This window comes from Cryptotermes secundus, unplaced genomic scaffold (genome assembly GCF_002891405.2).
Source record: "Cryptotermes secundus unplaced genomic scaffold, Csec_1.0 scaffold278, whole genome shotgun sequence".
In the NCBI taxonomy this organism is placed as follows: domain Eukaryota; kingdom Metazoa; phylum Arthropoda; class Insecta; order Blattodea; family Kalotermitidae; genus Cryptotermes; species Cryptotermes secundus.
This window is the reverse complement of record NW_019731978.1, coordinates 234,260-248,938: the sequence shown is the minus strand read 5'-3', so window position 1 is coordinate 248,938 and position 14,679 is coordinate 234,260. Positions and strand designations below refer to the sequence as shown.

The 14,679-nt window shown below is 43.7% G+C and overlaps 3 protein-coding genes across 5 annotated transcripts in view; 1 reads left to right on the top strand and 2 right to left on the bottom strand.

The window, feature by feature from the left end:
- Positions 1-1,332, bottom strand: part of LOC111867376 — a 5,148-nt gene extending 3,816 nt beyond the window's left edge. The window contains exon 1 of the mRNA XM_023857171.1: positions 1,159-1,332. Coding sequence (XP_023712939.1) covers positions 1,159-1,332 — 174 coding nt within the window. The remainder of the gene's footprint in view (positions 1-1,158) is intronic.
- Positions 1-14,679, top strand: part of LOC111867371 — a 248,624-nt gene that overhangs the window by 25,738 nt on the left and 208,207 nt on the right. The gene's annotated exons all lie outside the window — the stretch shown is intronic.
- LOC111867370 (patched domain-containing protein 3) overlaps positions 1-14,679 on the bottom strand; it is a 118,345-nt gene that overhangs the window by 78,872 nt on the left and 24,794 nt on the right. The window lies entirely within an intron of this gene.

The window sequence follows — 14,679 nt, the reverse complement described above, 5'->3', positions numbered from 1 at the left end:
AGAGAGTCTGTAAAGCTATTTAGGTTCCTGCTGTCACCGTAGAGCCTGATAGGGACCTGAAACTGTGTAAAGAACTGCATTTTTCGTGACTGTACAGGAACATTTTATAGCCTACAGTAAGTGTAGAGACACTGTAAAGCTATTTAGGTTCCTGCTGTCACCGTAGAGCCAGATAGGGACCTGCAATTGTGTAAAGAACTGCATTTTTCGTGACTACAGGAATATTTTATAGCCTACAGTAAGTGCAGAGAGTCTGTAAAGCTATTTAGGTTCCTGCTGTCACCGTAGAGCCTGATAGGGACCTGAAACTGTGTAAAGAACTGCATTTTTCGTGACTGTACAGGAACATTTTATAGCCTACAGTAAGTGTAGAGACACTGTAAAGCTATTTAGGTTCCTGCTGTCACCGTACAGCCTGATAGGGACCTGCAACAGTGTGCAGAACTGCACCTTTCGTGACTGTACAGGAACATTTTATAGCCTACAGTAAGTGTAGAGAGACTGTAAAGCTATTTAGGTTCCTGCTGTCACCGTACAGTGTGATAGGGATCTACAACAGTGTGCAGAACTGCACTTTCGCAGACTGGCATATACCGACAGAGAGGAATTGCATGGATTTATGTATTATTCTTGTATTCTAGAGAGACCTTAACGTTTCTGAAGAATACGGGATAGCCCAAAATTCAATTAACTGGTTAGTAAATTGTATACTAAAGTACATTAGATTTTTGTTGTTATTTATTGAATTTACAGTAAATGCTCGAAATGAGGTCCTCCCTGTTCAGAGCACAGCTCACAACGCTGTGATACCGTACTACAAATTGACTGGGAAGTTAAAATCCGAACATTCCAATTAACACGAAAGAATATTTTATGTTAACTGACTGTTAGACAACTTTGTATAATGGAGAAGACTGATGCAGCATAAATTTGTTCCATGTAGAGGACATGCCATCTGAGACCGCAACAGGGAGGAAGAGATTATGAGAAAAGTGCAAGTCCATAAATAAGTGTATTTAGAGAAAGAAAAAACCGAGAGGAAGTTGACTGGACGAAATCTGAGAGGATGAATAGAAATAAAAGAGATTTTAAAATGTTAACAGAAAGGAAACAGTGTAGAACTCTGAAATGATGCAAGGTTTCAGCAGCAGATCTCACCGAGTCCAATACTGGAAAGGCTGATGATGATGCGAGAGCGAGTGTACAGTAAACTTGTAGTTGGGAGCGGATGGTCTTCTGCTTGATCATAATCACACTTTGCTCAGGCCACAGTTCAACATCCTCTCGAGACAGGGGTGTGGTGACACAGCAGGTTGCTTCAAGCGGCAACATCTCTGACTCGTATACGGTGGGTGGCTTTTGAAATCTCGGCCGGGACACCGATTATCCTGACGAGTTATTCATGCATTTACTCAGTCCCTCCCGCCAAATGACGAGATAGTATCTTACGGTAGGTCACGATCGCTTCATTTCGTGTAACTTTCAACTTCTGTTTTAGTGATTCTTTCGACGCTGTATTGTCAGGCTTACTCAGTGCAACGTGAAATAAAAAGGTAACGCTATCTCTATAACAGGCCGTGGAGGCTCATAAGGTTGTGAGACTCAGAGGCTTCCCACATTTCCTAAACATTCGGCTCAGAGATTGCGGGGAAGTTGTCAGCCTTATGCGCCAGCCGGCCACCATTTACCCCCAGGAAGATTCCTGGTACTCATTCCTGTCAGAGGCTGAGTCGGCTCCAGGGCCATAGTGCGGCTGGAAGGATTAGGTCAATTGAAAAATGCAATGAGCTCATTGGGAATCGAACCCGCGATCTTCTGGCTTGTAACATAGTGCCAAGAATAAATAAAATTATAATCGAAAAGTATTGGCACGTGTTTGCTAGGCAACGAGACAAGAAATTGTGTGGATTCTCGGATTTGATCGAATGTTTATTGGCCAGTCACGTTTACACTTACTACAGTTATTCACAACTTATAACGTCTTCGGACGTTTCCTCTTCAATGTTACGACACTCTCGCACCGCTATTCTTGGTGAAGTGTGTTCTGCTCTAGCCGGATGAGAAATCTTCTGTTCTTTTGCCTAATACCAACTCTTGTAAGGTCAAATAAAAATGAACTAGTCTCTTGTTGGAGTTGGACTCTTATAACTTTCACTCGGACTCAATAGGGAATACCATGTCGAAGGGTTAACCTCGCCCGCTGCTATGCAAAAGCTGCTCCAAACAATTCGTGTGTTTACGGTGGAAACTCCACTGTTAGATTGCTAGCCGTTGCATAGCAATGGATGCGTTCCAATTCCTAGCCGTTGTAGCGGGTACGTCGCTCGTTGCCTAAGAAATCAACCGTGATCTCAACCATTCCGGCTTTCTTGCAGCACGTCACAGTATTAGATCCTGGGAGGTGACGACGTATAGTCTGGTATAATTTTACCGATGTTTCAGATTAATATACGGGGTATTGCCTGCATCTTCAGCAGAAGGATGAGCTCGGTGTTTATTTTTTGCTGGTTTCTTGTTTTGCTTATTCTTCGATCCTGATTATAGAGGCAGTATGTATCTCCGAAACGCCAGTGAGCTTCTGCTTGACTACATGGCGTCACAGTCCAGAATTATTACTTTTCGCTATATAATTTGAATTACTGACGGCATCATAAAATAAATTATAAACAGACCTTTAGAGTGACGGGCAGCGACCAGACGAAGATTATAATTTAACATTAAGTTCATGGCCGTAGCATTCGAGGATAAATAAACAATGTAAATATCGCCAAATGTAACTGTTTAACAGATATATTGGCTGCTGGATTGGAGGTTCTCTGGGCAAGACTGTGAATAATACGGCCTTCTGGATTGTAACACAGTGCAGTTCGGAAACAGCACAGCTTCCCGACTGCTTCTGTAAGTATCTTACTTGGCTTACTCTTTAAACCTGACGATGGAGGCGATACTCTCCACCGAAATGTCAAGCTGTCTCCGAACTACACGGCGTAACATCTCAGAAGACCATAGTTTTCAAGTAAATTTCTTATCTTAGGCGGGACCACGCGGTAGCTAGTTGGCTGAGACATTGTGCTACAAGCCGGAAGGTCGCGGGTTCGATTGGAGATAACCAGATTTCTTAGTTGATTTAATCCTTCCATCCACACTATGGTCCTGGGGTCGACTCAGCCTCTAACAGAAATGAGTACCAGGAATCTTCCTGGGGGGAGGGTAAAGGGCGGCCGGCTGGCGCGTAAAGCTAACTGCCTCACCGACATCTGTGAACCGATTGTCTAGAAAATGTGGGAGCCTCGACGTCTCACAACCCTATGGACCTCCACGGCTGCTAGAGGGAGAGCTGTACCTTTTTTATTGTTTCTCTAAGGCTACAAGTGAATAAATCGTGAAGTAGCAGTAATGAAAGATAATGTTGTAATCAGTGTTATTCTGTGTTCTAGAGCCATGCAACTGAAGATGACCCCTTACGGGTTCGAAAAAATATAGGGGAGTAAGGCGATAACAAAAAGAAACAAATAAAATGCGAAATTCCACCCTGACAACTAAAAATATCTCAACTTTCTCATACTTTCGTTAGTTAATTTGTATCTCGTTTTTGTTTCGAAAGAATATGGCAGTTGACATATTCCATTACGAACTTGTTTTCACCTCGTGTTCACACGTCAGTACGTTTTCCGAAACACAGCGAATTTGTCAAGCGCACATAACGAACAGTTTCATTTCTAGTTAATTCAGTCGCGTATATTGGTGTTCCCATAAGGCTCAGATTCTCTGCATACAGAGTGTGCCTATTTTCATAGATTCTAATCTTCTCAATATCATCACCACTACTAAAAGTAAGTAAGTAAAGCTATCCATGTAACAGGCTGTGAAGGCCCATGGGGTTGTGAGACGTTGAGGGTCCCACACTATCTACACAATCGGCTCAAAGATGGCGGTAAGGTTGTCAGCCTTACGGGCCGGCCGCGCTTTACTCCCCAGGAAGATTCCTGGTACTCATTTCTGTTAGAGGCTCAGTCGACCCCAGGGCCATAGTGCGGCTGGAAGGATTAGGTCAATTGAAAAAATCCACCTCATCGGGATTCGATCTCGCTACCTTCCGGCTTGTAGCAGAGTGCCTCAACCAATCACTACTACCTTTCTTTTATCTACTTTCATGCTTTCTTAGTTTCAGTTTCCCATTTCCCTTAAAATCTCAAGTAAGATTGAGCCTAACTCAATCTGTTCTAAGCAACAACCCCGTTACTACTTTCCTGTACTCCCCATCCTCGTTTATACCCAGCCATTTACTCTATACAAATTCGTGTCCGAACACTGAAACAGTACATGTTTAGCATTCCCTCCACCAAACGTAGGAGTACACATTCCTTTATCATGTCGTTTCCTTATCCCTCTTCGATTCTCGATCTCTGCTTTCAGCCATGTTATTCAGATCCTCCTTTCCTGTGCATCTGTCGATGTAATTCTGCTTAGTTTCTTGGGGTGGGGCGAGACTGAGTCCACTTGTTACGTCGACCGCTAATTGGACTATTGTACCAGCCCCGGATGATAGATGAGTATGGAGAATTTTGTGAGAATTGACAGGGGAAACAGAAGTACTCGGAGGAAACCTGCACCGACGCCGCGGTGGGAAGCCGGCGATTAACCTCCTGAGCTATGGCGCGGCTTCATTTCATTTCATAACACGATTCCAAAGAAAGCTTTTCCCATATATTCTAAAGAATAGTAAATAATTTTAGGACAGATCACATAACATGATTTACACCCAAGCACCTCTACGCCTAAAAACGACCTGAACATTTAGAACTGCTCGGTACTGGTCACAGATCTGGTTCAGAGATGGGAAACCAACACTAATTTGGATCATCAAAGGATTATTAAGACAGATTAATGTTCTTTGTATTTGCGGGAATCCAAACACTCTTCGAATGTTAACAGAAGTCCCGCGTATTGTTGCAGGGACCTATCAGGCTGCAAGGTGACAGCAGGAACTTAAATAGCTTTATAGCCTCTCTATACCTACAGTAAGCTTTAAAGTGTTACTATAAAGTCACGAGAAATGAAGTTCTGCACACAGTTGCAGGTCCATAACAGGCTATACGGTGACAGCAGGGACCTAAATAGCTTTATAGCCTCTCTATACCTACAGTAAGCTTTAAAGTGTTACTATAAAGTCACGAGAAATGAAGTTCTGCACACAGTTGCAGGTCCATAACAGGCTATACGGTGACAGCAGGAACCTAAATAGCTTTACAGCCTCTCTGCACCTGCACTAAGCTATAAAATGTTCCTGTACAGTCACGAAAAGTACAGTTCTGCACACTGTTGCAGGGCCCCATCTGGCTGCACGGTGACAGCAGGAACCTAAATAGCTTTACAGCCTCTCTAAACCTGCAGTAAGCTATAAAATGTTCCTGTACAGTCACGAAAAGTGCAGTTCTGCACACTGTTACAGGTCCATAACAGGCTGTACGGTGACAGCAGGAATCTAAATGGCTTTACAGCCTCTCTAAACCTGCAGTAAGCTATAAAATGTTCCTGTACAGTCACGAAAAGTGCAGTTCTGCACACTGTTACAGGTCCATAACAGGCTGTACGGTGACAGCAGGAATCCAAATGGCTTTATAGCATTTCTATACCTGTTCCTGTATATCCAATAAAAACTAGCGAAAATCGTTCGCCGGCTGCTCTACATTTTTCGAAGTCACGTACGATGTTACCTACGAACTTACCAGAAAATGTGTGTGGATACAGCTATATAACTATATTTTGAATAATCCTTAAGAATTCTGTATCCGCCTTACAACAGGTCAGGATCCAACTTTTCGGAAACCATGTTCATTTCGAAGACCCTCAACGTGCCACGGGCATGCAGTTGGTTATCCCTGCTGTAAGACATATAGACGTGATGATCATTTCATGATAGGTATGTATGATTGTATGGATGACTCCCCATAGCAGAGGGCTGCGTTAGGCATGTTACGTCTGGTGCATTCATGCTAGGCCAAGTCCTATTAACTTCAGGACATTCAACTGCTTGAGACGATTAGCATACTGTACAACGTGGTCAATATGTTGCTTGTTTCCAGCGTGAGCAACTTGACAGCTGCAGTAAAGCACAGCTGATTCTATTCTCCCATCCACGAAACTTGCTTAAAGCAGCATCAAGGATATTACATTCCAATATGTGGCGTGACAGAATGTAGATACAAACTGCAAGACCTGTAGGATAAGGAATACTATATCTGTGATGTGACGCCATGTAGTTTGGTACAAGTTTAATCAAGTTCCGGACTGACCTCCCTTATCAGGATCGAAGAGTAAATCATCAACATATGTTAACAGCAGCTGCATGTTTTTGCTTGTTTAGCTTCCTCTTCGACGCTGAGGATAGACGTAATATATCCCTCCGAAACGTCTATAAATTATATCTCAGAAGACGATATTCACATTTATAACTGTGAGACCCTGACATCTCACCCGAAGTCTTACGTGTTCCACAATGGCGATTTTTCGGACTGCAGACTTATCAGATGTGACACCGTATAGTTTTGCAGGTGGATAGAATAACCAGCGTTTTCGAGCAACATGCGGCCTCTATTTTCGGGCCCTGAAATGAACCATCTTTTTCCGAATTTCGTGTTTTCGTGTCTCACTGCCCGACTCGGTTGTGTTCTCCCCTTCCCCTGTGTCCGTGTGAACAACTGCCTTGCAACAGGCATCATCGTATACGCTTCGATTCTGAAGAAGGAAGCAGCATTTCCCTCTGAAACGTCAGTATCCACTACACGGTTTCACAACCCAGAAAACCAAAATCTTGATTTTACACAAGATCTTGAGATGTATTAACCCTAAATGCATCAAAATGCGTTTAAGCAATCTTTTCTACCTCACAGAAAATACACTGTCTCCGCTACGAAGCCCAACCGGTTAATGCTGCCTATGGAAGTAACTACTGTTTATTGTGAGAACCATGTGAGATGAACACACTCTATGGACAAGAGAGGAGTTAGATGTTAAGTTCGGTGATGCGTTTAGGTAACAGCGTGATTTGAAGGTTTAGTGCAGAATGCCGGGTACCAGCCGAAGTTAAAATTGGTTAAAATGTAGTGAATAAGATCCGCGGTGCTCTGTGGTGTGCTTAAGGTGCCATTTTCGTAAGTCACTGAGAAGTGAATGCAGGTTATGACCCATTTTTAATTTAAATTCGCTTAGTGAGGGTGGAGTCCAGCTGGGTTCACTCGGCACGGCGGCCACTTCTGGCCTACTGTAGCCTGCCCCGGGTGATTATGGTGGTGGAGAATTTGGTGGAATGAAGATTGGTAGGGGAAACTGAAATACTCGGAGAAAACCCGCCTCAGCGCCACTTTGTCCATAACAAATCCCACTTCATCAGACCCGGGATCGAACCCTGGCCGCCGCGGTGGGAAGCCAGCGACTAACTGCATGAGCTTTGGCGCGGCCTTGGTTATGACCCATACATTCACACTTAATATCGTATATACTGCTTGTACCACATTTTTGTGTTTATACTCCAGCACTCCAGTATTTCCTTTTTCAGGAAAATGCCCCTGTAAGACCCCGAAGAGGCCATAACCTCTTCCTTTCAAGTATTTCCAATTCATCAGTCATCCTATCATCCGACAGTGTGCAGTCTCGATTGTTTGTCTTCCTCTTTGCTCCCATTTTATACTCGTAGCATAGGACCGATTTCTCAGTTTCAGTGATCATTTTTACAAACAGTAGGACTCCTTGGACTGGTGATCAGCCCGCCGCAAGACCTCTATCTAAGCAGAGGAATACACAAACACAGAATAAACGCATACACATACAAACACACATGCCTTGTGTGTGATTGGAACCCACGACCCCGGCTTCTGAGCGAGCAAAGACAGTTCATGCCGTAGACCGCTTGGCTACCGTGACCGGCCCAGTCTCAATTAAAATGGAAACAGGACATATTTTCAGACATGTCTTCTTGGTTGCATGTGACAGGTACAACAGAAAGTAGCGGGGTAACGGTTGTATCTGAATTGTGAGAGGGAGGAAGGGTGACGCACTACATCTAAAAACCCACAGTCCTTATCTTAGCAGGCTCGACGAAATCTACTGCGCATTCTGTTTAGGACGGCCGACTCTAAAAACACGAGCATTACATTTGCCGTGGGATAGTTCTTGACACTAGAACACTTAATTTGTAACAAGACAAGTGTGTTTCAGAACAGAAAAGACCGAGAATGTGATAATGTGCTGCATGGTGAGGGCAATGATATGCATGTACAGAATGGTGAAATGATGATTAAGAGGCGGAAACCTCGAGAATACCCTGCTTCAGCGCTACTTCATTCACCACGAATCTCGCATAAAGTCATCTGGGATTGAAGCGCGGCCTCAGTGACTATATCTCCTTTTGCACTTGCGGTTGTGGCGCGTCTTAGCGAACCATGTGGCTATGTGGAAATAGCTCAATTTAAATCAGTGGTTCCCTAAGATGAGCCACATGAAATGAAGGGACCGCAAGCTGTCATGAAAAAGTAGCCTAATAAATTGAGCACTGAATTTATCTCTGTTTAAAGTAGTTAACGGAGACTTTCACCTCATTCTACCACAGTGATCGCGCTAAGATTAATTATCGTCTTTAGAAAGCTTAGAGACCTCCAAATTACTGAAAAGTTTCACAATTAAGTGATGCTGCCCACAGTTCTGCTACGTTTTCACGAGCGTCTCCGACGAGACAGTCAGTTCTTGAGGCGCGCCACTCGCTTCTTGAGGTGTGCCACTCGCTACTCAGGGCGCTCCACTAGCTTCTTGAGGCGCGCCACTCGCTACTCAGGGCGTCCCACTCGCTTCTTGCGCCTCACCACTCGCGTCCTGTGGCGTGTATTCACTGCTGTCTCGCGTGCAACTACATCAAAAGTTTTAAAACTCAAAATATAAACTCTCAATTGTTTCAAGTTGTATGTCTTTTTGTAACACATCTATTGCACATGTTACAGCCTATGTAACCATCATCAGATGCATTAAAATTGTGTCGAGCCTTGGCGATCCATTCATGAGTCGTGTGGCTGTTGTAGAAACAGTTCCGTTCAAATGAATGTTTGGTGAAAATGAGAAAGTGGGCCATCATAAACGCTCGTGACAAAGTAACCTTAATTCCAACACTTCTCCGTATACGACTCGTATGAGTCTTGTAAATCTTAGGGTTCCATAGAAGACAAAAATGTTTTTACTAGCCCAAGAACTGTTAGCCTTTGAAGAAGCAATCTGGTTCATTGTTGGCACTACATTCATCTTCCCTTGAATGTAGGTTTGGTAATTTCAGGTTTCGTACAGTAGCTTAGTTAGTACAGCTATTAGGCTACGGCGGGGATGACCGACGAATTTAGGTTCGATTCCCGGCACGGATAGAGGTATATCTTCTTATGGGGCTCATCCAGCCTCATATGCAATGGGTACCATTGGCGTATCTCAGCAGACACCTCCATCCAATGCCAAGGTTAGGAATGCATTGAGTTCTACCTCATCTACCCTACATGTATTCATGGCGTGGTGCTTAATTAATCTTAGGGGCAGTTACACTTATTTAGATGTATGCATCCGTGCAGAACGTGTTACACTCCGCCCGTTTCTACGAATGAGAGTCAGTAAAAGGGTCACAAAGGGAAGTAAAACAGCTGTAATGGATATAGTAGGTGGAGGTACAGTCCAGTTTCATGACAGTGTAGGTAGCAGATATGTATGTGCATGCTCAGGCCGGTCACGGTAGCCTAGCGGTCTAAGGCATGTACTGTCTTCGCTCGCTTGGAAACCGGGATCGTGGGTTCGAATCCCACTCAGGGCATGGATGTTCAGTTTGTGTATGTGTGTTTTTCTGTGTTTGTGTATAGGTAGAGGTCTTGCGACGAGCTGATAACCCGCCCAAGGAGTCCTACCGAATGTGTAAGATCTAGAAAAACCGAAGTGAACGGAGAAGTTCATGGAGTTAGGCCTAGGCCCACTGGGGCTGAAGTGCCAATTGAAAAAAATGTGCATCCTCAGAGGCTGATTTCAGTAGTCAAAACAGCGACCGTGCTTTAGAAATTTGCGTTTGGTTTTTTGGAAAAAAAGNCTATTAGGCTACGGCGGGGATGACCGACGAATTTAGGTTCGATTCCCAGCACGGATAGAGGTATTTCTCCTTATGGGGCTCATTCAGTCTCATATGCAATGGGTACCATTGGCGTATCTGAGCAGGCACCTCCATCCAGTGCCAAGGTTAGGAATGCGTTGAGTTCTACCTCATCTACCCTACACGTATTCATGGCGTGGTGCTTAATTAATCTTAGGGGCAATTACACTTATTTAGATGTATGCATCCGTGTAGAACGTGTTACACTCCACCCGATTCTACGAATGAGAGTCAGTAAAAGGGTCACAAAGGGAAGTAAAACAGCTGTAATGGATATAGTAGGTGGAGGTACAGTCCAGTTTCATGACAGTGTAGGTAGCAGATATGTATGTGCATGCTCAGGCCGGTCACGGTAGCCTAGCGGTCTAAGGCATGTACTGTCTTCGCTCGCTTGGAAACCGGGATCGTGGGTTCGAATCCCACTCAGGGCATGGATGTTCAGTTTGTGTATGTGTGTTTTTCTGTGTTTGTGTATAGGTAGAGGTCTTGCGACGAGCTGATAACCCGCCCAAGGAGTCCTACCGAATGTGTAAGATCTAGAAAAACCGAAGTGAACGGAGAAGTTCATGGAGTTAGGCCTAGGCCCACTGGGGCTGTAGTGCCAAGGGAAAAAATGTGCATGCTCAGAGGCTGATTTCAGTAGTCAAACTAGAGACCGTGCTTGAGAAATGTGCATTTTGTTTTTTGGAAAAAAAAAACTCAATGCGAAGGATATTAATAAAGAAATGTTTGCTGCTTACGATGGGAAGTGTTTTTCGCGTAAAGTGATTCACAACTGAGCGGCAAACGTTTTGATGATGACGAAGGGGTTGAAACGGAGGCGCGTAAGTGGCTGAGACAACAGTCGAAAGATTTCTATGTGCTGCGGCTTTCGACATAGTGGTAGAGCGATGAGACGAGTGTATTAATGTTGGTGGAGGATATGTCGAGAAATTCATGTTCTTTCCAGGTTCGAATATCACATTATATTCATTTGTGACCCATTTACTGACTCTCCTCGTGCAGTGAAAGAAATGGAGAACGGATATACCAATTTTATTAAATGCGATATTGGAGAATGTTACCAGAAACTATCCAGCCGTCTCAGTTTTCATTTATATCGGACAGCTTTAACGATAAATGTTCATAAAGGCAAGCATGCGTATTTGCGCCTATCATGAGGATTTCTCTCTATTTTTTTTTTTTGGAGGAGAGGGTGAAACGTGTTTTAGACAAATACTGTGGAGAAAACTAGAACACGTTGGTACTCAACTTACGTGTATATTTTTCGCAAGGCATTCTGGCTTCGAGTTAATTAAGTAGTAGTGAGGAAACGCTCCACGAATGTTACGCCATGCGCACGTATCCTGACTGCACTGCTTTAGACATGTATTCGAGATGTACTTGGTTCGAATCTCGACTAGGATTCCGGTTATCCTGAGATTTTCGTATTTTTCTCACAGACACTCCAGGTAAATTCCGGGATAGTACTTCAATTAGACCACAGTCGTTTCCTTTCGGATCCTTCTACCATCCGCTGACGCATAACCTAGAAACTGAAATTGTCGTTAAATAACACAAAAATTAACATGAAGCAGGCAGAAGCAGAGGAGTTTATTATTGCGTGGCTTACTATTTANATACTGTGGAGAAAACTAGAACACGTTGGTACTCAACTTACGTGTACATTTTTCGCAAGGAATTCTGGCTTCGAGTTAATTAAGTAGCAGTGAGGAAACGCTCCACGAATGTTACGCCATGCGCACGCATCCTGACTGCACTGCTTTAGACATGTATTCGAGTAGTACTTGGTTCGAATCTCGACTAGGATTCCGGTTATCCTGAGATTTTCGTATTTTTCCCACAGACACTCCAGGTAAATTCCGGGATAGTACTTCAATTAGACTACAGTCGTTTCCTTTCGGATCCTTCTACCATCCACTGACGTATAATCTAGAAACTGAAATTGTCGTTAACAAAAGTTAACATGAAACTGGCAGAAGCAGCGGAGTTTATTATTGTGTGGCTTATTATTTGACCCTGGAGATGTAGTCGATAGTGGCATGTACACCGTTGCTAGGCAACGACTGCGAAATAAGAAAATATACAGCAGCCGTTATTAAGTAACGGCTCCGCAAACAAGCATCTTTCCACAGCAACAGTTAAATACAACAGTAATGGGAAGTGATGTTCCTTTACGGTCCGCGCCGAGATATTATAAACAGAAGAGTCAGTGTATGACGCCAAGATGAACTGTTTGGCTGTAAACCGCCAGTCGTGAAGCATTGCTGACCCTGAATTAGTGGAGAGAGTCTGTTGAGTGGAGTCATTCAGAGCTTGTGAACTGGTGCAGTTCAGTCGTTGTGAGCTGGTGCAGTTAGAAGCTGGTACCTGAGGCTGGGGAACGTTCGTCGTTGGAAGCCGCTACCAATTAACGGCTAGGGAGAACTGAGAATACTTTATGTGTGCTGTAGTTACAGTGATCTTTGGAGGAGTGTGCAACTCAGTGAGACTACCGTAGTTATTTGTAGTTATGTTCTGTAAGTGTTCCATAAATCCGATTACCAGTTCAAGGCCCGTCTGTAGTTATACTCAATCACGTGACAATATGTTCCTCTGAAATATCTCTAGATTATCACCGGACAACACGGCGTTATATCTGAGAGGGGACAGAAATCTACATTTTCCAACTTTGTTGCAACTTATACGGGTACATGGAGGTGCAGCTGGCAACACTGCTACCTTGTCTCGGCCATGTGACGTGACTCCGAAGCGATCACCACATGTAGGTCAGTTGTAGCACAGCAGAAAGCCAGTAGTCTCTTGACCGAATGTGGAACTTGGCTGCAACTCTTTAGTTGTAAGGAGTGCAGTCTTCTTTCTTTGTAGTTCGGAGAGACCCCGATGTTTCGGAGGAGCATATCGCCTCGTACGAAGCGCCGCGTCGTCTCCGCGTTATAGCTCCCGAAACCGTCTCCTTCATAGCGACTGTCACGAGAATCCCAGAAGTAACATGACCAGTTGTATTTATTTTGAGATATGACGTGTACAAGACAGCCATCGGGGATGTGTCTTCATCGTAGAAGACTTTCTACATTACTCATTTGGCAGGGACAGACGTGTCCTCATGTGTGGTAATGAACTAGTCCCTCAGAAAGGGGGGGCAATGCCTGCCTCCAACCCAACGTCTGATAATAGGATACACGACGGTGGGTCCGTAAATAGATCGAAAATTGATGTAAAACGTAAAACATATTATCTTTTAACCTGGAGAAAAAAAGAACTAATTTCTCGACATCCTCTACCAATATTGACACGCATGTTCCGTCGCTTTTGCCAGTGCGTCGAAGCCCTCAAAGTTGAAGTCTTTTGACAGTTGTCTCAGCCATTTACGCACCTCCGTTTCGACCTCTTCGTCGTCAGCGACACTTTTGCCACTCAGCTGCGAACAAGCGACAAACACCACCATAAACAGGAAACATTTTTATGAATATCCTTTGCATTGAGACTTTTTGCTCACAAAAAGCACAACAGAACGCTGCTCTTCTGTAACTGAAAAACAGAGGCTCCCTGAGGTTGCCCTAAATATTGGTGCTGTTTGTTTATTAGTCTCAAAAACACTGTACCTCGTATATTAGCTGTGAAGATATACTAATTATAATACTAAGAACTCTAATGTATTTCTGTACGCATGGGTATATCGGCATAGTTCGCTTGCGGACTTAAACCACGGAGTTTATGGGTATACGAAGTGGTCGCCCATATTTGGGAATGGGAGGAACTAGCCAGGCTCGATGTAGTTTTTTCCCGTTTTCTTTTACCTTCCTCATACCCAACAAAGAACATTCAAAGATATTATAAAAAGTGCTCCTGTTGTTCCCAGTACACGCAGCAGTTGTACAACCCCCGGAGCCGTGAGACAGAAAAATATGGTCATGAGTTCCACGGGAACAGGGACCGAAAATAACTGTGCTGGTGAGGACCAGAAGCAAATTTATCCGACCGATCAATATGTACGGGAGTTGCATGATTTCCAGTGTCGTGAGACAGTAAAATGTGGGCATTAGTCCCGCGGGACCTGGAAACAAGAATTATTATGCTGGCGAAGGCCAGCAACAATTAACCCGATCTGCCAATACGTACGGTACGGCTGCTAAAAGTGACGTTTGAGTGCTATGATTGCTTTTGGGCGCGATTCCCAATCCTGTTTTGTTTTAATTATACGACTAAAATTATTTTCTTTAGTTTAGTTTTATTGTTCCTTCAATTGTTTAAATATTATGATGAAGAAAGCAACTATAAACTCGGGAGAAGCACGGCTATTTATGACAAGTACAGAATGTCCAGATGGAAGATATCCAAAATAAAATCATTATATCTCAGAAAGAATTTATTATATGCAATTATGGGTTACACCATTACAAAGGGAAACTATCAAAGTTTTTTTCTGAATATATTTAACTTTCTCAATAGAATTCAACGTGGGCTCCCTTGGTGGCACGACAAATATCCATACTTGAAGCATGTTTTGTGTT